Below are 26,039 nucleotides of genomic sequence, written 5' to 3'. Positions count from 1 at the left end.
GGTTTGCATGGAAGCTTCTTAGTAATAGGTGATAGATGAAACCTAGATTGTCTTGGGCATTTGGGGGAAACAAGAATCATCTAGGCATTAGGGTATCTCAGCTTCACTAGAACTGTTGTAATAAGAGAAACTGGTGGAAAGGTGGTGGAAAACCGTTGAGAAATTTCCCTTACCAATCTCTCAAAAAGGTATTGCCCAGTGACCATGGTTCCACAACCTGAAGGCAAGTTCTAATAATTCTGAATTTTGAAATATTGTAAAAAGTACTGTTTGAGAAAATCCCGAACCAGAGAAAATCTCTACTAGCACATCATTGTTGAAAACCAATTTGTGTTCTTTTAGGAAGAATATACAGAGAATATCTGTTTGGGAGTTGTGATGAATTACAAGTTACTTAACGTCTGCAACGCTTGTTACGGTAGATACTCTATCTAACCGCAGATCCTCATCTTTACAATATCCCGAAGTTGGATCCTGAAAATTCTTCAGCAACGCTTCTGCAAACAGGGAGAAGGCACTGTGTGGCTCAGTGATGACTCCATACTACCCTGGAAGGGACTGAGTAGATCCACATATGCATGCCTGGATGCTGCACACCGACATTAGTTTCTTGTATACTTCTCCTTCTGTGCCCTCAAATATGAAGCATAGCTCAAATTGTCTATGTGTGTGTGCTTATGTTCTACAGATTGGGAGGCAGAAGGGCAGTGAGGAATCTGCGGTTAGACAGAGTAATCAGCTTTTTCTCCAAATAAACTGGAGTCATTGAAGGGCGTGTCCATTAAGGAAGCCAGCATGCCTCCAGAAAAGCCAGGTGATCACATCCAGGCCGTGCCTTCTGAGCACAAGACTAGTGTCAGTAGTTCTGCCAATGCAGTCAATAGTGTTTAGTACAGGTCGGAGATGTGCTGTGGTCATCATGTATTATCTAGGCTACAGAGGCCGGAGGTACTCCAGGACAGCTGGCAAGATATTGTTAACCAGCTCACTGCATGGGTGGACAGAAAGCAAACTGAATCAGATGGGCAAACTGGCTAGAGAAACATTCTCTTTGCATCATCTTTTAATTTTGGCTTTCCAGTGTACAGTGCTAGTGAGGAAGTCTAAGTCACCAGGACCCAGTCTATGTCACCTGGCCACAGGTCGACTCACTGGCAGGCATGAACACTGCTTCAGTGGCCAGAAGGGCATCACTAAGGGCGTTAATAAATGTAAATAAGGGCTCAGAGAAAGCTGGTCCTAACCTCAGTCAATACATTTGTTTAAGTCTCTATAGTGAACAAATGCAACTCTTGTGCCTTAGTTGCTCTCCTAACCACCACTGTGCATGAAGCACTTGTTTCCGCTGATGAACCGGGTGCAGGTCAAGCATTATTTCTGATGTGTTCATCTCACTGCTATTTTCTAGACCAACACAGAAAGAATCATTAGTACAATGGGGGATGAGGGAATCTCTCTCGTTCCACATAATCATCATTGTCCCGAGGGACATAGGGTGTGTTTTGGACTGGGTCTGAATGAGAACCAAAATAGTGTGAATCTGCTGTTGGTATTGAGGGTGGAGCTAAAGAGTTGGATTTGAAGGTTGCTGAATTGCTAAAAGTTGCACTTTTGTAATTTCATAGCATGATATAGGCATGGATCAGCAGACAATGGCTTTGAGTCAAATACAAATGGTGACAAGACTTCGACATTTACTGCCAACAATGGAGATGGTGTTGACAGAAGAAACAACTCTGGCCCTTGTTTTCGAAGTAGAAGTCACTGCTGGGGTCAGTCCATGTCTGCCATTACCCCTGGTGGGCAGGCAGATGGCTTCAATCCACCAGCAGAAGTCAGACTGGAGACCCTGCAGCTCCAGGGAGCCCGAAGACATACCAGATGGAGCTGAAATTGCATCAATGATCTGAAGCATGCTGTTAACTGCTGAGGGGTTAAGGATGGTCTGGCCTTCAGGTCATGCCGGGAACAATTACAGGTTTGCATCAGATTCAGGGACATTGAAAGAGTAAGATCTTAAAGCCCTTGCACCTTCTCGTTCGACTTGGATGGGGTCAAATCATGCTTGCTTTTCTTTTGCTTATGTTTAAATGTTGATCTGGACTTGCTGGAAGACCTTGGCCGGGAAGTGCCTGCTTGGGCCCACAACTTGAAGCAGGAGCAAGACCTGAGTTTTGAATGCAAACTCTTCTTACATTCAGTGACATAGTGTAGGAAGCTGGCTCTGTATATACTTTATCAAAATGAGATCTAGTGTGCACAGAGTCCAGGGGTTCCCCAGAGGCTTAACAGAGGCTAAAGTAGCTAGGACTAATGCTCTCCTTTGTGGGTGTCTGGTCGAGCAGTTAGGCTTATCAGAGGGTAGTGTTAAGCATTTGTTGTACACACACAGACAATAAGAGAAGCACACACTCACTGACTAACCCCAAACCAATGTTTTTTATATTGCAAAAATATATTTTATTAATTTATTTCTAGAATCGCAAGATTCAAGTTGCAAATAAATAAATACGTATTTCACATATGTATTAATACCACTTTTATCAGAATTAGTAAATTGTACAGTTTTTTAATAAATGGAAATTATCTGTTTTAAAAGTTGACACTGCAATTTTCATAAACAGTTCCTGGGGGGAAGAAAAGTTAGTATGATTTGCAGGTAAGTACAAGACTTACAGTTCCAGTCTCCGGGGCTTAGGAAGTCCACAGGTAGGGGTTCAAGTTAATCCCAAACACCCACCACCAGCAAAATGGGGCCAGCCGGGTGCAGAGGTCAAAGCTGAGGCAAATTTAACATGGGCTCCTATGGAGAGTGGGGGCACTCGGATTCAGGCCTGCTTGCAGGGAAGTACCCGTGCCTTCGGAGGGCACACTTGGGAGGGTTTAGAGGTGGGCCACACGTCCGCACCAAACATAAACCCTCAGCGGCACAGTGGCAGCCATGTGTAGGGTGCAAACACAGCGTTGGGCTCCCAATGCTTTTTTATGAGGGGACCATCGGGGTCACTTAGATGCTGCAGGCTGGGTCCAGGGGGTCGGTTTCGGAAAACCGCAGGCTGGACAAGTCGGCGGGCAGCTTGCTGAACATTGCTGCGCTGAAGGTCGGGTTCCGCAAGGCCAGGGGGTTGGCTGCGGGTGCAGTGTATCTTTTGGCAAAGGGGCTCTTCGTCCGGTGCTTTCGTGATCAGGGGTTCTTCGTGATTCAGTCATCGTGGAGGACAGGAGAGGTCAAACGAGGGTGGGCACTTGCTCGCCAGGGAACCCTCTCTAGTCAGTTGGGCTACCTGGACACAGGCCGTGGGCGTCGGGTGCAGAGTGGTCATGACTCGTGGATCCGGGGAGGCGGGGAAGCTCTGGAGTCCTTAGGTGCAGTTTCTTCTCGGACAGGGCCACTGCCCATGGGAGCTCTTGGTCCTCTGTGAATCAGGCAGTCCTCTAGAGGTTTGGCAGAGGTTGCTGGACCCGGGTGTTACAAGGGTCAGAGGGCAGTAGCCAATGGCTACTGTCCCGGACGGTGGCTACACCCTTCCTGTGCTCACTTCCTTTGGGGAGAGGGGCACATTCATAACCCTATTGGTCCCTGTTCTCCAAACCAAGCTTAAGGATTGAGGCAATCGGCAGGGGTGGGTGGTGGCGGTGGATGGGGAGGTGCGACGGGGCACCTCAGCTCTGGACACTTTAGGGGTGGTCCCAGCTGAAGTGGTCACTCCTCCTTGCTCCTTGTTTTTCCTAAGTTTGGCTTTGGCTGGGGGTGGGGGCAGGGGGGTGCATCTCCACTAGCTGGAGTGCCCTGGGGCACTGTAACAGGAGGCCTAAGCCTTTGAGGTTCACCGTCAGGTGTTACAGTTCGTGCATGGGGTAGGAGAGCACAAAGGCCCTCACCCCATGTGGTCATAAACTTGTCTGCTAGTGGCAGGCTGGCACAGACCAGTCAGTCCTACACTACAGAATTGGGTAAAATACGGGGGGTCTAAGATGCCCTTGTATGCTTTTTAGAATAAATCCAACACTGGCATACCAAACTTCTCAGCCTTCAGTGAAGCCATCATGGAGCTGTGGAGTTCATAATGACAAACTCCTAGCCCATGTTTTTAAAATGGACACACTCCACTTACAATGTCTAAGAATGGACTTAGACACTGTAGGGGCATATTGTGCATGCAGCTATGCCCTCACCTGTGGTATAATGCACCCTGCCTTAGGGCTGTAAGGCCTGCAAGAAGGGTGACTTACCGATGCCACAGGCAGTGTTTTGTGGGCATGACACCCTGAGAGGGATGCCATGTCGACTTTGCCTTTTTCTCCCCACCAACACACACAATCTGCAATGGCAGTGTGCATGTGTTTGGTGAGGGGTCCCTTAGGGTGGCTCAACATATGCTGCAGCCGTTAGGAACCATCCCTGGCCACAGGGCACTTGGTACCACTGGTACCTTTTACAAGGGACTTATATGTGTGGCAGAGGTGTGCCAATTGTGGAAACAATGGTACAGTTTTAGGGAAATAACACTGGTGCTGGGGCCTGGTTAGCTGGATCCCAGCACACTCTTAGTCAAACCAGCATCAATATCAGGCAAAAAGTGAGGGGGGTAACTGCAACAACGGCCAGTTTCCTACACACAGAGTTATGCTTCCCAGTCCTGAATAACATTCTGCTGCTTAAGGGCACACGTGTCACATGGCTTAGTCTGCACTGGAGCTCAAAAACCACAGGCATGCCTTGACCAACATCAGCTTCCTGCAGCCTCGGAACGGCTTGAACCCTGTCATTTTCAGTGGGGAAACTGCTGTAGCACACAGTGAAACGTTTTTTTGACTCATCAGCAAGCGGTGAAGGTGGGAACGGAACTCAAGATTTGCATCAAAGGGTGTGGAAAGAAAGGAAAAAATGTCAGTGCACTGGGGTGGTGCTTATATGGTACTCTGCTTTGTCATTTCCAGGGTAGTACTGAGTCCCCGGTGACAAACAGTGCATTTTACCATCAGGCAGGAGCACTGCTGATGAATTCTCTGGATCCAGTCTGGTACCTGGGGATATTCTCAAAATGTAGTTAGTAGCATCCTTCTGAAGTAGAAGTTCCTCACTGCATTCACATGTTTGAGGTGAATACAGCATGTTGGGAAATTTGGTTAGGAGAAAAATTTAACACTAAAACAACTTTGGAGAAAACTGTTAAATGCAGATTGGCCACTAAAGAACAAGTTACATACCTTTGGTAATGAATTATCTGGTAGAGACTATTTGCAGTTTCTTTACCTTAGAATTCCCCTGCGTCAGCTTGGAATCTGAAACTTTTGCAGAGCAATACCCTTGCGCACGCCGTCAGGTGGCATCACTGGAGCCATTCGTGATATCACGGTCACCTATAAAGGCTCCACCCAGGCGCACCTACATCAGTTCCTTTTCCACTGACTTCCACAGCAGAGGCACAGAGCCATGGAAAAACCAACAATTGGTCTGTGCAAAAATTACGGCTCTCAAAGGGACAGTCCCTGACCCTAGTAGACTTGTCCGCAGAGCGGGGAGGCAAAGGTGGGTGTAAGGAATCTGCAGCTAGTCTCTACCAGATAATGCGTTACCGAAGGTAAGTAACTTGTTCATCTGATAGCGACTTCTAGCTTCATAACCCTTACCTTAGAATAGATACCCAAGCCATAATCTCCTGGCAGTGGCCTGCAGACTGATCGTCTTTACACAAAAAGTCCTGGTGGACCGAATGGGCAAAGTGTCTGTCTCTACGGACCTGACTGTCCAGGCAATAATTTCTTGCAGACGTGTGCAATGATGCCCAAGTTGCTGCCTGACAGATATCCAGGACTGGAACACCTTGTGCTAATGTAGTGGTAGCAGCCTTGCCCCTGGTAGAATGAGCCCACAAGCCCTCAGGAGGCTGCTTCTTGGCCAGTCCTTAGCAGAACTTAATGCAGAGAACGACCCAGCGTGAATTTGTTCATTTTTGCACTGCCCGACCCTCCTTTGCTCCCACGTACCCCATAAAGTTTGTCATCCACCCGGAACTCTTTTGTGCGGTCAAGGTAGAAGGGACAACGCTCTTTTTGGGTCCAGCCGCTCCTCTTCTTTAGAGGAATGCGGTGGAGCAAAGAAGGTGGGCAGGGTGATGTTCTGACCCAGATGAAATGGGGTCACCACCTTGGGGATGAAAGAGGCAGGAGTTCTGAGTACCACCTTATCTGGAAACATGATGATATACGGCAGCTTAGATGAAAAAGCCTGCATCTCACTCACCTTCCTGCCAGATGTTACTGCCACTAAAAATGATGTCTTAATTGTGAGCAGCCAGAGAGGACAGTTGTAAAGTGTCTGAAAGGGAGCACAGTGAGGACCAGATTCAAGTCCCACTGAGGCAAGACAAAAGGGCATAGGAGGATACATATGTACAAGCCCTTGAGGAAATCTATTTACAATTGGAGATTTGAATAATAAAGGCTGATCTGGCAGTCAAAGGAATGCTGACAGAGCAAATGAAAGCCTTTGAGAGTGCCCAAGGCAGAAACCTGTTGGGCAGGGATAAGATAAAGAGAAGGATGTCACAGAGAGAAGGAGAAAGAGGATAAATCGATCTTTCTGTACAATATTATACAAAGCGTTTCCAACAGCAGGCGTATACCGTCTTAGTGGAGGGACTTCGGGAGGAAGGTTGAAGGCTGTCAACTGTCGCCACTCAAACTCCACACATAAAGGTGCAGACTAAACAGGTTCGGGTGGAGAACCTTCCCCTGCTGCTGCGACAGAAGATCTTCCCCAAGAGGCAGCCTGAAAGAAGGATTGATGCTCATTTTCAGAAGCTTGGTGTTAGAAATGGGGTCTCTAGTTGGCAAAGGTATATACCCTTATCCAAGCAGGGACCAAAATCCTAGTCAGGATAAGTCACACGCAATCTAAATTATCCTGTGCCCACCCTCTGGTAGCTTGGTACTGAGCAGTCAGGCTTAACTTAGAAGGCAATGTGTAAAGTATTTGTGAAATAAATAATGCAATAACACAATGAAAACACAACAAAAATACACCACACCGCTTTAGAAAAATATATGATATTTACTAGTTAAATTAAGGTTTAAATGATAAAGATTCAATAAGCACAAGTTGAAATATCACTTTTGCAATGTTTAGTAGAGTCTTAAATCTTAAAAATCAAAAGTTGACTCTTGTGTGCTCCAAGTACCTGGTTTGCGTCAAAATTACACGCATGGAGACCGCAGAGGAGGAGATGCGTGGAAAAGTAAGGTGTGCGTTGGATTTTCTAACACGCCACAGGCGATATGTCGTTTCTTTCCACGCTGCAAGGGGCTTTGTGTTGATTTCTGGCACGCAGTCTTGGGTCCTCACTGTGATACACAGTTCTTTTGACATCCAGGGAAAATGCGTGGAAATCCTGGATGTGCGGGATGAAGTCACAGGAGTTGTGTCGATCTGGTAAGCGTTGCATCAAATTTCCTGTTGCACGGCAGGCACTACATCGATTCTTCACTCAGGAGATGGGCTGCACCGTTCCATCTTGGCTGTGCGTCGATCCAGTAGGAGTGTCCGTCGAATTTCCGGTCACAACGCACCCACTGCGGCGATCTTCACTCAGGAAGGCAAGCTGCGATTTTCTCATTGCAAAGTAGGCTGTGTGCCATTTGCGACAGGTTATGCGTCGATTTTTGGTGCACAAGGAGTTTCCTTGAAGAGATGAAGTCTTTTTGGCTCTGAGACTTCAGAAAATCGGAGGCAAGCTCAATCCAAGCCCTTGGAGAGCACTTCTCAGCAAAGTCAGAGGCCAGCAAGGCAGCAGGGCAACCGCAAGGCAGCAGTCCTTCACAGCAAAGCAGTTCATGCGAGTCCTTTGGGCAGCCAGACAGTTCCTCAACAGGTTGCAGGTTCAGGTCCAGAAGTGTCTGATTTGGTGGGGTCAGGGACCCAGTTTATATACCCAAAAATGCCTTTGAAGTGTGGGAGACTTCAGATAGTGGTTTGGAAGTGCACAAGGTCCCCTTTCAGTATAGGTCTGTCTGCCAGGGTCCCAGAAAGGGTTTGGGCCATTGTGTGAGGGCGGGCCACCAGCCTTTGAAATGTAAGTGTCAGGCCCTCCACCCTTCCAGCCCAGGAAGACCCAATTAGTATGCAGATGAGTGCAGGTGTGACTGAGTATTCTGTGTTTGTGGTTGTCTGGGTGAAATGCACAAGGATGTTGTCAACCAGCCCAGCCCAGTTCAGACGTGGATTGGAGACAGGCTGTAAGGCACAGATCATTTTTATTGCAGAAAAATGGTCACTTTCTAAAAGCGGAATTTCTAAAATAGTGATCTAAAATCCAATCTCACCAATAAGTAGGATTTTGCATTATCTTTCTGGCCATACTAAACATGACCTTGTTACCCCTTTCAGATCAGAATCTACCACTCAAAAAGTATTTGGGGGTAGCCTCAATGCTAGCCTATGAAAGTCGCAGACCTCACAGTAGTGGAAAACGAATTCAGAAGTTTTCCACAACCAGGACATATAAAACACACCTGTATATGTCCTGCCTTCTCCCTACATAGCACCCTGCCCTATGGGTTACCTAGGCCCTACCTTAGCATTACTTATATGTAGAAAAAGGGAAGTGAAAGGCTTGGCAAGTACTTTCAAATGCCAAGTCGAAGTGGTAGTGAAACTGCACACACAGGCCTTGCCATGACAGGCCTGAGACATGGTTAAGGGCTACTTATGTGGGTGGCACAATCGGTGCTGCAGGCCCACTAGTAGCATTTAATTTACAGGCCCTGGGTACATGTAGTGCATTTTACTAGTGACTTAAAAATTAAATATGCCAACTGGGCATGATCCAATGTTACCATGTTTTTAGGGAGTGAGCACATGCGCTTCAGCACTGGTTAGCAGTGGTAAAGTACCCAGAGTCCTAAAGCCAGCAAAAATAAGGTCGGAAAAAGCAAAGGAGGAAGACAAACGTTTTCGGGATGACCCTGCAGAGGGGCCATTTGTAACACTAGGGATACCAGACTTTCCGTGCCCAGACCAGAGCCACCAGCATTATTTGGGCCAGGGCATTCTTGATCTTCTTGAGAACTCTGGGCAGAAGCGGTGTGGGTGGATAGGTGTACAGGAGGTCTCAACTGCACTTGTGACAAAAATTCCAACATGCAATACTACTGGCATTGCACGTTGTCTGCGGTGGCGAACAGATCTAACCAATGCTCTCCCCACTGCTGAAAGAGTCCTAATGTCACCCCTGGATGGAGACACCACTCGTGATCCGCTAGGCATCAACGGCTGAGTTAGTCTGAGTTAGTCTGCCCTGGCGTTCAGAGTCCCTACCAGGTTTCGAACCACCAGAGTTATGTTCCGCTGTTCCACCCATGTCCAGAGATGCAGGACCTCTTGACAAAGGGTCCACAGCCCCACACTGCCCTGCTTGTTGCAGTTCCGCATTGCGGTAGTGTTGTCCATGAACACCTGCACCATCTTCCCTTTTACAACAGGAAGAAATGCTTTCAGTGCCGGTCGAATTGTCCGGAGCTCCAGTTGATATGGAGTCCGGATTCTGCCGGAGACCAGAGGCCTCAAATCTCCACATCTCCCAGATGGCCGCTCCATCCCAGAAGTGACGCATCTGTCACTACTGTGAGATATGATTGGGTAAGGGGGAGGAGTCTGCTTCTGACCCAATCGCAGTTCACTAACCACTACTGCAGATCTTTTGCAGTTTTGTCCGATATCTGAACAGTGTCGATCAGATTCCCCTGATGCTGTGCCCACCGGAACTTCAGGTCCCACTACAGAGCCCTCATATGCCAACTGGCAAATTTGACTAACAGGATGCAGGAAGCCATGAGGCCCAACAGCCTCAGAGTCTGTCTCAGCAAAATCCAGGATAGAGACCGAAACATCGGTATCATAACCTGAATATCCTGGACTCGCTCTTTGGGAGGATAAGCCCAAAACTGCACCTCCTCTGAAAGGGAGCGTCTGAGAAGGATTCAGATGTGAATTCAGACTGCTTACAGTAAAGTCCAGCGAATGGAGGAGGTTTGCCATAGTCTGAAGGTGGGTGACGACAGCCTAGGGTGGAGGAGCCTTCAACAGCCAGTCGTCGAGGTAGGGTAAGACAGAAACCCTTAACCTGCACAGCTACCACCACCATCACTTTGGTGAACACCCGAGGGGCACTGGTGGGGCCAAAAGGGAGCACAGTAAACTGAAAATGCTTGTGGCCTATCTTGAACCGCAAGTAGCACCTGTGGGCAGGCAGGATGGGAATGTGAAAATCCGCATCCTGTAAGTCCAATGCTACCATCCAGTCTCCTTGATCTAGAGCAGACAACACCTGAGCAAGAGTGAGCATCTTGAATTTCTCCTTTTTGAGAAAGAGATTGACGTCCCGCAAATCTAGAATAGGACGAAGACCCTTGTTTTTTGGGGGAATCAGAAAGTAGCAGGAATAACAACCACTATCTACTTCCGACATCGGGACTCTTTCTATGGCTCCCTTGGCCAAGAGAGACGTAACCTCATGGAGTAAGACTAAATGGTCCTCCATCAGTCGTTCTTTTAATGGAGGAATAGAGAGAGGGAAAGACTGGAAGGCTAGGGAATAGCCCTTCTGTATGATCTGCAGGACCCATTTGTCCAATGTTATGGACCACCAGTGAGGGAGATGAAATTGAATGCACCTCCAACTGGACTCGTGTGGTCTTGCAGAATCACACTAGGAGGACTTGGGTGCTGTAGAGGAAGGGGTCTGGGTGGTGGAAAACCTCTGGCCAGTCCCTCTGGGTCTGAAGGTACCACAACCTCGTCCCCACACAGGATGCTGACCTGACGATAGACGATGTCTGGTCTGTGGGTGGTGTGGTACTGTGCCCCTTCCAAAGCCTTGAAAGGGGCGAAATGCAGACTGTTGGCAAGAGGTCATTGAGAGGCCCAAGGACCTGGCCGTAGCCAGAGAATTCTTGAAACGCTCCAGCGTCGAGTCTGCCTTCCCACCAAAAGGCGGGACCCATCAAAGGGCATGTTCATAAGGTTTGACTGGACATCCCCCGAAAAGCCAGAAGTACGAAGCCAGGCGTCGTGATGAAGGGCCACCATCAATGAAATCGCTCTACCCAGTGAGCCAGTTGTCTCCAAACCACACCTAATCGTAAACTTGGTTGCATCTCTCCCATCTTTGACTGCTTGAGTGAGAGAGTCCCATACACCCTCCAGGACCTGAGGCAGCACCTGTGCCACTTTATCACATAAAGTATTGGACCAACAGTCCAGTAGCCATGAGGTGGTTACGGAACTCAATGCCATGCTGGGGGAAGAAAACATCGTCTTCACCAGGTGGTCCAGAGAAGGGAAGGCACCATGGGAAGTAGAGGCTTGGACCACCAAGCTCGCCGGGGTAGGATGTTGGGTCAGGAAGCTAGGATCATTTGGAGCTAGGCGATGGCGCGGCCAATTGTCCTATTTACAGGTGCCCGTGCTGGATATGGACCACGTCCCCAGCAGGACATCAGTGAGGCCTTCGTTAAAGGGTAACATTAGTTTCAATGTCGTAACCCCCAGCTGAAGCAACTGTGTCAGAAGGTTAGTCCTGACTGGCACCATAGGCAGATCTAGGTTCAAGACCTAAGCTGCCCTACACACCACCATAGCATTAGACACTCCCTCCTCCGTAGCCACAGTAGGAGGTGAGAGCATGCCAACATCTGGAGAGGTGTCCAGTCCACTGGCTTCTGCACACCCTTCATACCAGTCCATCTGCTCCAATCCATACTGAAGAGGGACCTGAGACCCCTTCCATTCCTCACCAATGCCTGGTTGATCATTGTAAGACTCAGGCAATGACCTGGTCCCTGATGGAGCTGTTGGTGTCGGAATCGGGTATGAGGATGGGACTCCGGTGGTAGGGGTGATACAGGGTGCGACGATGTCAGGAACAACGCTGGAGGAGGCCGATTGTGTGGACTCTGCGTCATTCCGGATCCGATATCAGATCGAAGAGACCCCACCAGTGCCGAGCCCGAAGCTCCAGACGTGGAACCTGATGGGGTCTCTACCGACCCCGCCAGGGCCGAAGGCGCACCAGCAGGGGACAGCCCGCTCGAATACGAGACGCATGGCCTTGTAAAACTCCTTGAGTTGAGCAGGGGTCACTCCGGCTCCTGGGTAGTGGGGGAGGCTCGAAGTCGCCCCTGGCATCAGCTCCACATGTCGACATCCGCTTGGACTACTACTTCTTCTTTGTGCCTCTTCCCTGAGTGCCTGAAGGATCTTGAGTGAGAAGAAGTGGACTTTGGGCTCCTGGAGCGGTCCCGGGACTTCCTTTTCGACCGGGACTGTGACCTCCCAGGAGTAGCGCCGACCGATGTCGGCTTCCAGACTACCATGAGCTTCAGGGATCGCTCACTCTAAGCTTTCGGAGCCATGGCCCGCCAGTAGGAACACGATTTTTAGTCGTGGTCTCGGTCCAGACACCAGAGACATACCTTATGGGGGTTCATCACCAACATGGCACAATGTCAGGCGCTGCACGGCTTGAACCCCATCTTCCTAGATGACATCCTACACAGACTACCAAAAAATCTTCAACAAAAAGGTTGAAAAAGGCCTGTCAAAATCAACCGAGGGCAGCTCGGTTACAGATCTGTGCTAACAGTCGCAGAAGGAAAAGAAGTAACATACGCGTGCCTGGGTGGTGACTTTATAGGCAACCGTGACATCACAAACTGCTCCAACGATGCCACGGGGATACAAACTAGGCCACCTGACGGCGTGCGCAAGGGAATTGCTCAGCAAAAGTTTCGGTTTCCAAGCTGAAGCCAAGGAATTCTAAGGTAAGGAAACTGCAACCAGAAGTCTTTATCAGATTGGGTCTTGAAAAATCCTCTTCTGAAGTCCTTTTGGTGGGTTTGGTGAGAACAAGATACTTACTTCTTTTCTCCTGGTCGCTGGGGGACACTCTGGTACTTACCTTTGGGGGTTTCTAGTTCCTCCAGCTCACCTCTACTGATTCCACTTCCTTCAGTGGGGGTCTGACTTTCCCATTCCACTTACTCAGTATATGGTCTGGTCGCCCCCAGGGTCTTCAGTACTTGCTATTGTTTTCACTGCTTTCTATTGCCTTTTATGCTAATCACTGACTCCTAATGTGAACGTAATAATCTGTTTACTTACCTCTAGTTGGGGTATTGCCTATACAGTATTTTGGTATTTGTGTTACCATGATGAAGTACCTTTATTTTTGTAACACTGTGTGATTCCTTCATGTGTGAAAGTGCTGTGTGACTACAGTGGTATTGCATAAGCTTTGCATGTCTTCTAGATAAGTCTTGGCTCCTCATTCACAGCTACCTCTAGAGAGCCCTAACTCCCTAGACACTGTCTACATCCCACTAATAGGGGATACCTGGACCTGGTATAAGGTGATAACACCATAGGTGCTCACCACACACCAGGTCAGATTCCTAGAATCACAAAAGCTCTCTTTTGTGGTAGTGTGGGCACACAGGTACTTATTGGGTACGTAGGTGGGCTTATTGGAGGGTAGTGCTAAGCAGTTGTTGAACACACTGAGTAAAAAACATAAGATGCACACTTGAGAAGAAACTCAAGGCCAATGTTTAGAAAAATGTTGATTCTTTTGTATGTTTCAACACCAGAAAAACTTCAAAGAAGAAAAGTGCTGTTGCAGTGTGTTGATTTTAGCAAGTAACACTTTAAATAAAATGTGCTTTTATGCAGTAAAGACTTAAAAGTACTTTTACTGCAAGGGAGTCTTTGCAGGCAGTTTTTTTAGGTCCTCTGTTAATTATAGGGTGTTAGAGGAGCAAGGTCACTAGAAACATCAGCAGTACATTTTTACCTGCCCTTAGGCGCCCGGGGTGCACTGGTGCTAGTTGAGTCAGGTGCCTTGTGCACTGCACTGTTGGCGAGGAGGGGGGAATACCTAGAAAAATAATGCAAAGAGAAAACTGGGGACAAATCCAGGAGCTCCCAACAGGAGGCTCGGCCAGTGTGGGTCCTGGGAGCAAGGGGATATCATTGGTTGTCCTGGACGTGGGATGTGTAGCTCGGGTGCAACTGGTCTTTGTCATAGGTGCTCCTGCGTCAAGACTGTGGTGGACCTGCAAGGAGTGGGACAAACAGGGGCAGCTGGACCACTTTCAGTGATGTCCTCTGCGATGAGGAGGCCCCTTGAAGGCTGGTCTTCGGATGCAATGTTGGGTGTCAGGCAAGAGCAACTGTTGTGGTGCACAGGGCTTCAGGTCCAGTGGCAGGAGCAGGGTTCCACAGTTTTCCAAATTGGTCAAAAGACAAGTAGGAACCAGAGGAGGCCAGAGACTCTCTACCTGTGATGCAGAGCCTTTCGATGTCTGTGGGACAGCAGACCCCACCAGCCGTTAGATGATGTCTTGAGGTGCTCGCGGATGCAGGGGAGCGACTCCTGTCTGTGGGCGGCAGCAGCACGGGCTGGGGGATCCTCTAAGGAACCCTCAGAGTACACGATATCATGCAACTAACACTGGAATCAGTGCAGTTGCATGATTCCAACATGTATGATACCAAACATGCCTATATTCGGTGAAGCCATTATGTACTTGGACTACTCGTGTTGACTGGTGTCCACTACATATCTCAAAATGGTTTCTACGAACTTACAAAGCCCAGGGAATGGAGTTAGTAAGGGCACTTCAGCTTATGCAGGGAAGCCCTCACACTAAGTACCATGCACCCTGCCCTTGGGCTGAAGGGCCTACAATAGGGGTGATTTACAGTGTCCAAGTGCAGTGACCACAATATAAGGCAAGCCTTATACCTACAGTGAAAGGTGCATGCACCATTTCACGTAAGCTACAATAGCAGGCCTGCAGGCACAGTTTGCATGTGTTTTCTTGGGGTGGCATAATACATGTTGCAGCCCATGCTAGAAAGATGCTACTTTCCTACATTCCCCCTCCTAAACAAACGAGGATAAGACTAGCCTTACCCAGGTGAGTCTTCATTGTCAAAGTGGAAATATCTGGAAAGTCCATCTGCGTTGGCATGGTTACTCCAAGGGCTATGTTCCACTGAAAAGTCCATCCTCTGTAGGGAAATGGACCACCTCAAAAGTTTTGGATTTTCACCTTTCATCTGTTTAAGCCATAAGAGGGGCTTGTGGTCCGTCTGAACAATGAAGTGAGTGCCAAACAGGTACGGTCTCACCTTCCTCAGGGCCCAGACCACAGCAAAGGCCTCCCTCTCAATACCTGACCAACGTTTCGCTCTGGGGGTCAACCTTCTGCTAATGAAAGCTACGGGTTGATCACAGACCTCTTTAATAAGTTGAGATAGTACTTTTCCTATGCCTGAAGCATCTGTCTGGACAATGAACTATTTTGTGCAGTCAGGGGGTTGAATTTGAGATGAGGACAGGGCATCAAAGGCCTCTTGATAGCTAACTGACCATTGTGGCTTTTTAGGCATCTTCTTGGAGGTGAGATCTTTCAAGGGGGTAACAATGGACCCTTTAACAAATCTCCTGTAATACAGAGTCAGGCCCAGAAAAGCTTTGACCTGAGTCTGAGTAGTTGGAGCAACTCAATCCATAATGTTTTGGATTTTGCTCTGTAAGGATTGAACTTTTCCTCCACGTACCAGATGACCCAAGTAAACCACTTTGCTCTGCCCTATCTGCCATTTGGTAGCCTTGACAGTGAGGTCTGACTTTTTCAAGGCCTCAAGTACACTGTTGAGGTCGACCAGGTGATCCTGCCAGGTGAAGCTAAAGACAGAAACATCATTTAGATATGCTGCACTAAAGTCTTACAATCCTGCCAGAACTTGAATCACCAACCTCTGGATTGCAGCAGGTGCATTTTTCAAACCAATGGGCATCACTGTGAAGTGATAATGCCCACCAGGAGTGGAAAATGCTCTTTTAGGTTTAGCAGCATCAGTTAATGTAATCTGCCACTATCCTGCAGTCTAATCAAAACTGCTAAGATACTTGGCTGCAGCCAGAGTATCAATTAAATCATCTGCCCTGGGGTTAGGATGGGCAACAGACTTTGTGACTGCACTGAGGCCTCTGTAGTCTACACAAAACCTAATCTCTCTCTTTCTGCCCTGAGAATCAGGTTTTGGCACAAGTGCTACAGACTAGCTTGGGGGCTGTTTGAAGGCTCAATAACCCCTATCTCAAGCATCTTCTGGAGCTCTATCCTGACACGGTCAGACTGCCTGTAGAGTTTACTCTTAATAGGAGCACATCAGGTTGTCTGACTGGGTGTCAGGGAAAAGATTTCTGAGAACTAACTGAGAACTTGTCTGCAGACAGCTTGTTGTTCTTCAGAAAGGCAATCAGCAAAGACTACCCCATCCACTGAACCATCAACAGGGTTGTGAGAGAGGTCAGGGACAGGATCACACTCTGCTCCCCCCCCCCCACCCCCACCCCCACCAGTGGCCCTGAGCAAGCTCATGTCAGCTTTATCAAAATAAGGTTTTAGGTGGTTCACATGAAGCACCCTGCGGGGGCTTCTTGGAGTTCCCAGGTCAACTAAATATGTGATCTCACCTTTCTTCGTCACATCTGTGTGAGGGCAACTCCATTTGTCCTGGAGTACTCTTGGGACCACGTGCTGCAAAACCCACACCTTCTGTCCTGGCTGGTAAACAGTCAGCAGAGCCTTTTGGTCATGCCATTGTTTTGGTGGCCTTCTTCATGTACTCTGACATTCGAGAGCAAAGGCCAAGTACATAGTCAAATACGTCTTGTTTGGAGGGTTTGAGATGTTGCTCTCATCCCTCCTTCATAAGGCAAAGAGGACTCCTAACTCGATGCCCAAACAGAAGCGCAAAGGGGTTGTAACCTACTCCCTCCTGTGGATCCAGGAGGGAGGCAAAAAGAAGGCAAGGTAGTAGGACATCCCATATTCTTCTGAGTTTTTCTGAGAGTCACATGATCATACCTTTAAGGGTTTTGTTGCATCTTTCAACCAACCCATTTCTTTGAGGATGATAAGGAGTGGTAAATATAAAGGTTACACCATATTCCTTCCACATTGCTTTGAGGTACCCAGAGATGAAGTTTGCACCTCTGAAAGATTCTACCTCTTTAGGGAAGGCCATCCTGGAAAACATTCCCAGGAAGGCCTTGGCCTCTGCAGGAGCTGTAGTGGTCCTCCCAGTTCAGCCTGCCAGTAATTAGCATTTGCCTAGGTGTGAAATACCTCCTAGGAACAAACAATAACTTGACTTGAATAGGCACAGATGACCCCTCTTAACCTAACAGAATATGCAGGGTGGGGCTGTAAGCATCATTTTTTATATTATAGCTGAATTCTGCTTGACAGGTCTGCTGGGGTTTTACATATAACACTGGTGGCATTTGACAGGCCAAAACAGGATTCCAAATTGATTATCGTGTACCCAATTTCAAGGTTGCTGGAAAACCCTGCTTTGTTCATCCAGAGTTCTGTCTCCCAGTTTATTGGGGGTATAGTGGCTGCTCCAAACTAGAATTTAGTGTTGTAGTTAGGAGGACACTAGGATTATCATAGAACACTCTCCACAAACGGACCCATGCCTCAGAGCCCAATTTTAGTGTGGCCGAAGACTTTCACCAATTTTGAAAATGCCTAAAGTGGGTTGGGTAGGCCTTGGGAACTTTTAACCCATTGGCTAAGGCCTGCCAGGAGTCTAGCTTGTTCTAGTCATAAACATGACACCCCAGACTCGTACTTCAGAACTTTCCTGGACCTGTGGAAGATAAGGAGAGGACTGTGTCTGCTGAGACCTGAGAAGAGCCTAGAAGACTTGACCTGTTCTTGTATCCAGGACAAAGAAGTGGACTCCAAAGGCCATAAGGCCGACCTCTTTTTAAAGCTACAGGATACAACAAGCTACAAGAGGCTTTTACCCATCTCACTAGCAGCAACTGGTCCTAGACCGGACCCTGCTGTTTGGCCTCTACCTGACATCCTGTGAGTCTCAAAGAGCCTCCTCTGAGGTTCTGGGAGGCTGTAGCAGTGCACTCCTGTGGTAGCTTCAGACATAAAAGTAAGTCAAAAGATAATATCTTTGACAAGGATGAACCTGGTTGGTGTATGTCACCAGCACACCATTGCACTCAAATTGTGAGTAGGTAAGTCCAGGTCTACAGCGACCATGGACTATCATTGGCACGCTATGCCTCTTGGTGCTATTTCTACTTGAAATATTAAAACATCATATTTCTAGTTCTCCTTATACATTTTCTACAGATTGCCTTATGTGAAGCCTGTCTGTTCTGTGGCAATACTACCAGGGGTTGAGCTCAGGTTAATTTTGTGTTTTTTAAGACTCATTCCGACAAGGGTTGTGACTATTCCTGGAGGTGGTCAGTACCACCCTACCTTCCCCAAAAACGAATCTAGGTTCTTACCGGGTTTATTACACCATACAGTAAGATGTCATAATAGAAGTTCTCAGAACTTAAATGATTCTATCACAAAACACCATTTAGCACAAGTAAAATGTTACAGCAGCTAAAGTTTACAGATCCAGTTTGTGCCTGAAAGGGAGTTTCATGTAAAGTATGTACAGGATGCTCCATCATTAAGACACTAGCTGTAAATCGTCTCAACACCATAAAGTCGAAGGAAGGAAGGGATGCAGTAGACTGGATTTCAAAACCTTGCACAATCTATGAAACTGCTTTCAAATGATCATAAAAATACATTTCTAAATTTGAATCACTGTGAATTCTCTGTTAATACAATGCACTCAAAAAGACGTGAAATTGGGCAGACAAGATGGAACTGCTATCCACCAATCAGTGTGTGCGGTAGACCCTTTCCACCAACTTCCTGGACTGGGCAACAAGCAAACTTGGTTGAGATTGTCAGAATAATGCCCACTTGAAGAGTCATGCCACCATATCATCGTAAATCTCCTAATCATGAGAAATGGATCTGAAATTGCAGTTCACCGACCCTGCAAAGTGAACTTTTAAAGGTTCTGAATTTTGCTAAGGAACACCTAATTATCTTAGCCTAAAAGAAGAAAGGAATAGAAATGCTAGACCACGCTAAGTGAACAGCATAAGACATTCAAAACGGCTAAGTGTAAAAAGGAGTTAGTTGGTGGGGAGGCTCAATCGACACTCCATCACTCTGTGATTTCTGACACTGTCCAGTCAGAAGCAACATCATACAGGTTGATGAGTAATGACAAAGACACAAGGAATCGGGATGCCTGGAAAACAAGGAGGATTTGATTTACAAAAATGTATGAATCAGCCATAAGTTGCACACTTTCAAAAATAAACATTGTGGTGTTTGTGATTTATCCTGAGACAGCTGGTGGGAGATAATTCAAGCATTAATACCAATCAGACATCAACAAGGGGGCAAGATTACCAGTGAGGGCGAGGATGCAGGAAAAGGCTGCTGAAAGGGTATTCTGCTACAGTGAAATGATAGCTCCTTTTTCAAAAACACATTTTCAATGCTCTTAGTTTCAATTCCTTTCATTTTCATGCCAGTTTCTCTCCATCACCCCAAGCATAGCAGGTTCTAAAAGCCCCACTGGTCTCTCTCTTTTTTTACTTCAATGTCACCTTTGGTTTCATGTCAATGCCTCTGTTTACTTCTGTGTGTTCTATCCCTTTTATGCATTGAGTGCTAACACAAGTGAGTCTCTTTCCAGTATGCTGAACACAGCTACTGTCACTCTGCTGTCACACAGCAAATCCTAAGGGTCCTCCCTCAATGTCAGTATCCCTTGTCCCCATCAGCCTACTTGCACTTTTATCATACTAGTCCTCACTTTCCACCACTGGAAGCAGGCCCAATTTTATGACTTGTCTCACTCTAATGGTATTCCCCAAGACTTTGGCCCAGTATGCTAGACCTCTATCTTTATATGTAGCCTCTGTCTTTTGGGAACAGCTCTCATTACTAGCATTAAACTCTGGTATTTTTGTAAGAGTTCAGGGCTATCTCACCCCATCCAGAATTCTAACCTTACTGCTTTATTTCCCAGCTTTTAATCCAACCTGGAGAGGGCTCACTTAATCTCCCTCACTTCTGGTTTGTAATCACAAGAGTGCTTCGACCACTGGGTCTCTCCCATGGTTCTGAACCAGGGAGTTATTTTTTCTGCCTTACGGGCCTTATCATGATGGTTCAAGGCCTTCTCCTTCTTTCCAGACCTCATGTTACTCTGGCCTGTTGGGATTCAGCCTTACTGAGGTCAAAGCACAACAACCTTCTACCCATAAAAGATCACTGCATCTCTCTGCACCAATCCACCCCAAGGGCCCTGATTGTTTGGGCACAAGTACCTCTGATATCCAGTAGACATATCCTTCTCTGTAACTCTTAGCACGTATTCTGCCTGGAACATAAGTTTCAGTCAGAGGAACCATCTTTGAGCCCACCCCTATTTCATCCAATAGTAGACATCTAACTGAAGTATGTAGACTCGCTGTCTGCTGCTGAGACCACAATATACGCTTTCCTGGTTGATTCTTGGCTGTTCTCCATCCATAAAAAACTAGGTGACAGCCAGTTTTCCTCACATTTTCAAATGTTGAAGGGGTGAAAAGAGGCTTTTCACCCCAAAATTTCAAGGCAGCTGAACAATGCCCATGCATTTCCAGGTGTAGGACGGCTAGCATGAGAGGTTTCTGTCCTAGTCAATTTTTTCAGGTAAACTTGCTCTGTAAAGTCAACTTTATAGGACACCCTAAATAGATACTGCTAAGGGCCTGATAACTTTCTACATAGCTAAAGGGGCATTAATGCAGATAGGTTGCACGCAAACGTTACTGCACGTGCTCAATATCTGAAGTTATGAGATATCTAAATAAAAACTGATCAGCCCCACATCCACTCTCAGGCCCCCTCAAACGTGTGTGTTATCTCAAAACATAAATACATCTCTCACTATGACATATGGACAACTTCGAAGTTAAGAGTCATGAACTCTGACTCACAAATCTGGACCATATTATTCCTAATGGTGGTAGGTAAAACCAAACACACAGCTATGTTTCAGTCTCCTTTGCTTTAATCTGCACATGAATGCAGATGCACATATGCAGTAACGTAATATTAGCAGTGTTTTCCATGCAAGTACAGAACACTGCTCACAGAATCCAGCCTACACACACAAACAGCTATACACTGGTGACTTACAAGATTAAGACTCCCATCAATTACTCATTCAGCTTCAGTGCAAATTATAGGTGTAGCAACATACTTCCCCACTTAGGCTACAACAGAAACCCAGACACTCCCATTCAAGCTCATTTAAGGAATAGCACAATTTTGCTGCATAAATGTTACAACACCATGTCAAGGGTCTAAAGTGCTACAAACATGACACAATAAAATATAATATACATGTACCATTAAGTAGCTCAATGAGTGCTGGAATAATCCCAGATTTCGCCAGCAAAGCAGCACAGGAGTCATCCATGGAAACAGTCCCAATCATTATCACCACCTCCAGTACAAGGTCATCTTCTGCAGAACCTACAAAGCAGGCAATATTACATTTCTATATGTTGAGCAGAACACACAGAATGTGCTACAGAAGGAAAATAAAGTAGGTACTGTTATAATACATTCTGGAATAGTTTTACAGTTTGCTTTGTTTAAATAAAAATAAATTGTGCCAAGAAACAGTTAACTCTGCACACATTGACTTTATGGTTGATATTTATTAGATATTGGAACTGCAGCTGTATACATCAAAGCCTAAACAGGCAGAAAGTATATTTTCGTTGAAGTCTTAATCATTGAAGAGAATTACTCTTTTTCTTAACCTTAATGGAGTTTGAGATCTGCTTAAATTTTCTGTTAGTTAAAACTAAAAACTATAGCATCTTATTCTCATATAAATCACATTAAATTCTAATTTGATATACTTCTTGAACAAGTTAGTTACCTTTTAATAATGCTCTTTGTGATGAATACTCTAATTTTAGATTCCTTACTTTGTGGTTCTCCCTAGGGTCCAGTCGGGATGCGGAAAACTTTCTGCAATCACTCCTGCACACTGGTAGGTGCTGCCACTAGCCTCCCTTGTGCCTCTGTCCCATTTCCAGTCATGTCAACAAAGAGTCACAAAGAAGCATCAGCCCCTGTGCATTTAAATCGGTTTATACAATTGTAGGACAATTGCTCTTTCTGCAGCTCCCACAGTTTTTTCCTCCTTTTGCTAGCCCTATATTCTTGCTAACTGTAGAACTGTGTATACTTTACCTGTGCTAACTAGAGGTAAAGTGCCTGTGCTCCTTTTGACATGGAGAAACTGGCATGCCCCTCGTGGGTACATTTAAATTACCTATACAAGTCTGGTATATGGTACAAAGTGTACCTAGGGCCTGCAATTTCAATGCCACTCACTAGAGTGACACTGACTGCAGGCTTATCATTTATTGCCTGGCTAGCTTTAAATTGCAAATTTGGTCTGTCAAAATAACCCATTTTGACAGGCGAAGGAAAATGCCACAGTTGGCATGGTTACCCCCTAACATTTTGTCTTCTGTTCATGCTAGTTATGATTGAAAGTATGCTGGGACCCTGCTAACCAGGCCCCAGCACCAGTGTTCTTTCCCTAAACTGTACCTTTGTCTCCACAAATGACACAGCCCTGGCACACAGATAAATCCCTTGTAAATGGTACCCCTGGTACCAAGGGCCCTGTGGCAAGAGAAGGTCTCTAAGGGCTGCAGCATGTATTATGCCACACTGGGGACCCCTCACTCAGCACATGCACACTGCCTCACAGCTTATGTGCGCTGGTGGGGAGAAAATGACTAAGTAAACATGGCACTCCCCTCAGAGTGCCATGCACTCAACCCACTGCCTGTGGCATAAGTAAGCCACCCCTCTAGCAGGCCTTACAGCCCTAAGGCAGGGTGCACTATACCACAGGTGAAGGCATAGCTACATGTGCACTATGCCCCTACAGTGTCTAAGCCAATTCTTAGATATTGTAAGTGCAGGGTAGCCATCATAGTATATGGTATGGAGTTTGTTAAACACGGACTCCACAGTTCCATAATGGCTACACTGAATACTGGAACGTTTGGTACCAAACTTCTCAGCATGATAAATCCACGCTGATGCCAGTGTGGGATTTATTAAGGAATGCACACAGAGAGCATCTTAGAGATGTCCCCTGTACACCAGCCCAACTACTAATGCTAGGCTGACCAGTTTCTGCCAGTCTGCCACATCCAGACGGGTTTCTGGCCACATGGGGTGAGCGCCTTTGTGCATTCTGTGACCAGGAACAAAGCCTGTACTGGGTGGAGGTGATTCACACCTCCCCCTGCAGGAATTGTAACACCTGGCGGTGAGCCTGAGAGGCACAAGCCTGGTGTTAGAGCACCCCAGGGCACTCCAGCTAGTGGAGATGCCCACCCCTCAGACACAGCCCTCACTTTTGGCGGCAAGTTCGGAGGAGATAATGAAAAAAATAAGGAGGAGTCACCCTCCAGCCAGGAAAGCCCCTAAGGTGTTCTGAGCTGAGGTGACCCCTGCCTTAGAAAATCCTCCATCTTGCTTTGGAGGATTTCCCCCAATAGGATTAGGGATGTGTCCCTCTCCCCACATGGAGGAGGCACAAGGAGGGTGTAGCCACCCTCAAGGACAGCACCCATTGGCTACTGCCCTCCAGCCCTAAACACCCCCCTAAATTGATTATTTAGGGGAAACCCTGAACCCAGGAAGACAGTTTTCCTGACAACCTAAAACAAGAAGAAGGACTACTGACCTGAAAGCCCTGCAGAGATGACGGAGGTAACAACTGACTTGGCCCCAGGCCACCGGCCTGTCTCCAGACTCTAAGAACCTGCAACAGCAACACATTGAGCAGGACCAGCAACCTCTGCCGACTCAGAGGACTGCCCTGCATCCCAAAGGACCAAGAAATATCCAGAGGACAGTGGCTCTGTCTAAACATCCAAGAAGAAACCATCTTTAAAGGGACTCCAGCCTCACTCCAGAAGTGTCAGTCCTCAACACTCTGTACCAGACGCTCCCAGCTCGTGTCCAGAGAAACCAACACTGCAGCGAGGACCCCCAGGCGACTCCCACGACGTGGACACCCTGAGACGACCTCCCTGCACCCCCATGGCGACGCCTGCAGAAATAATCCAGAGGCTCGCCCTGACCACGACTGCCCGGTAACAAAGAACGCGATGCCTGGAAGACGCACTGCACCTGCAGCCCCCAGGCCAGAGAGAAACTAACTACCGGAGCAGGAGTGACCAGCAGGCGGCCCTCATGGTTGCCCAGTTGGGTGCTGGACTGAGAAGCCCCCATGGGCCCTGCCTGCATCGCCAAAGTGACCCCGGGTCCCTCCATTGCTTTCAACGCAAAATCCGACACCTACTTTGCACACTGCACCCAGCCGCCCCTGTGCTGCTGAGGGTGTATTTTGTGTACCTGTTTGTGAACCCCCCAGTGCTCTACAAAACACCCCCGGTCTGCTCCCCGAGGAAGCAGGTACTTAACTGCTGGCAGACTGGAACCGGAGCACCCCTGTTCTCCATAGGCGCCTATTTTATTTGGGCCCTACTTTGACCTCTGCACCTAACTGGCCCTGTATTGCTGGTGCTGGGTGTTTGGGGCTGACTTGAACTACCAACTGTGGGCTGCCTATGCCCAGGAGACTGAACTTTTAAGTGCTTTACTTACCGGCTAAACTAACTTGTACTTACCTCCCCAAGGAACTGTTGATTTTTGCGCAGTGTCCACTTTTTCTGCTAAATTGTGTACCTTACTGTTTTACTTCAAAGTTCCATATTTATCTATGCCAAATACCTTACAATTTATGTACTTACTTGAATTCTGAATCTTGTGGTTCTAAAACAAATTAAGAAAATAATATTTTTCTATATAAAAACCTACTGGCCTGGAGTTAAGTCTTATTGAGTGTGTGTTCTCATTTGTTGCCTGTGTGTGTACAACAAATGCTTAACACTACCCTCTGATAAGCCTACTGCTCGACCACACTACCACAAAATAAAGCACTGGTATTATCTAATTTTGCCACTATCAACCTCCAAGGGGAACCCTTGGACTCTGTGCACACTATCTCTCACTTTGAGTTAGTATATACACAGAGCCAACTTCCTACAACAGGATAAAACCTTCCTTTTAAATATTTATGAATAACGTATATGTAGGCCTTATTGCCCATAAGGCAGGAAACATGGTATTTAAAAGTATGACCTGTAGGAATGTATTGTGAAACATGTCATTTCAGTGAAAAAGTCCCAAACGCTAGATGTTCCATAGGACAATACTCAGTTACAGTATTACATTTAATAAATGCTAATTTCAGGCAGGAAACTGCCAGAAATATAATTAGACAACTATTTTGACTATTGTAGGAGAATGCCTCTCATGGCATGGTTACCCCCTAACATTTTGCCTTTTGTTGATGCTAGTTTGGGAGTTTGGTTTGTTGAGCCAGAACTCCAGGGTGGACAGCAACAAAACAATCACCAGAAAGTGTCTGAGACAAGCTGAGGTGAGCTCACCTTCAGAAGCCAGGTGTCAAGGTACAGGAACACATGTATTTCTGACCTCTGAAGATGGGCTATGACCACCACCATGATTTTACTTAACACTTGATGGTCCAAGGGAATGTGTAGGAAAGCACCCTTTTGACATGGTTAGCCAACACTTTTTGCATGATTTCTGGTGTGGCCTTTACTGCATTGGGTCCCTGCTAACCAAGTTCCCAGTGCCAGATCACTTTCCCCAAAACTACACAGTTGTTTTGCACAATTGGCAAACCTTTTCGATACCACTGTAAGTCCCTAATAAATGGTACCCCTGGTACCTAGGGCCTGGGATACTAAGGAAGAACTCTGAGGGCTGCAGTACGAGTTGTGCCACCCGAGACCCTCACCAAACTCACACAGGTGCTTCCATTGTTTTGGGGCAGGCTAAATTGACAACACTACCTGTCACACACCCCTTTGTGCCAGGTCTCCTTGCCACTGCATGTGCCAGGTGTAAGTCACCCCTAAGACAGTATGCATCCAGGCACACGAGGG

At 47.0% G+C, this 26,039-nt stretch overlaps 1 protein-coding gene across 1 annotated transcript in view; it reads right to left on the bottom strand.

The window, feature by feature from the left end:
* Nucleotides 1–26,039, bottom strand: part of KIFAP3 (kinesin associated protein 3) — a 1,147,560-nt gene that overhangs the window by 305,060 nt on the left and 816,461 nt on the right. Inside the window, exon 15 of the mRNA XM_069231084.1 lies at nucleotides 21,367–21,492. Coding sequence (XP_069087185.1) covers nucleotides 21,367–21,492 — 126 coding nt within the window. The remainder of the gene's footprint in view (nucleotides 1–21,366; nucleotides 21,493–26,039) is intronic.

Source organism: Pleurodeles waltl, chromosome 4_2, assembly GCF_031143425.1.
Source record: "Pleurodeles waltl isolate 20211129_DDA chromosome 4_2, aPleWal1.hap1.20221129, whole genome shotgun sequence".
Classification (NCBI taxonomy): Eukaryota; Metazoa; Chordata; class Amphibia; order Caudata; family Salamandridae; genus Pleurodeles; species Pleurodeles waltl.
The sequence above is the reverse complement of the archived record's forward strand: the minus strand, read 5'-3'. Positions and strand labels throughout refer to the sequence as shown.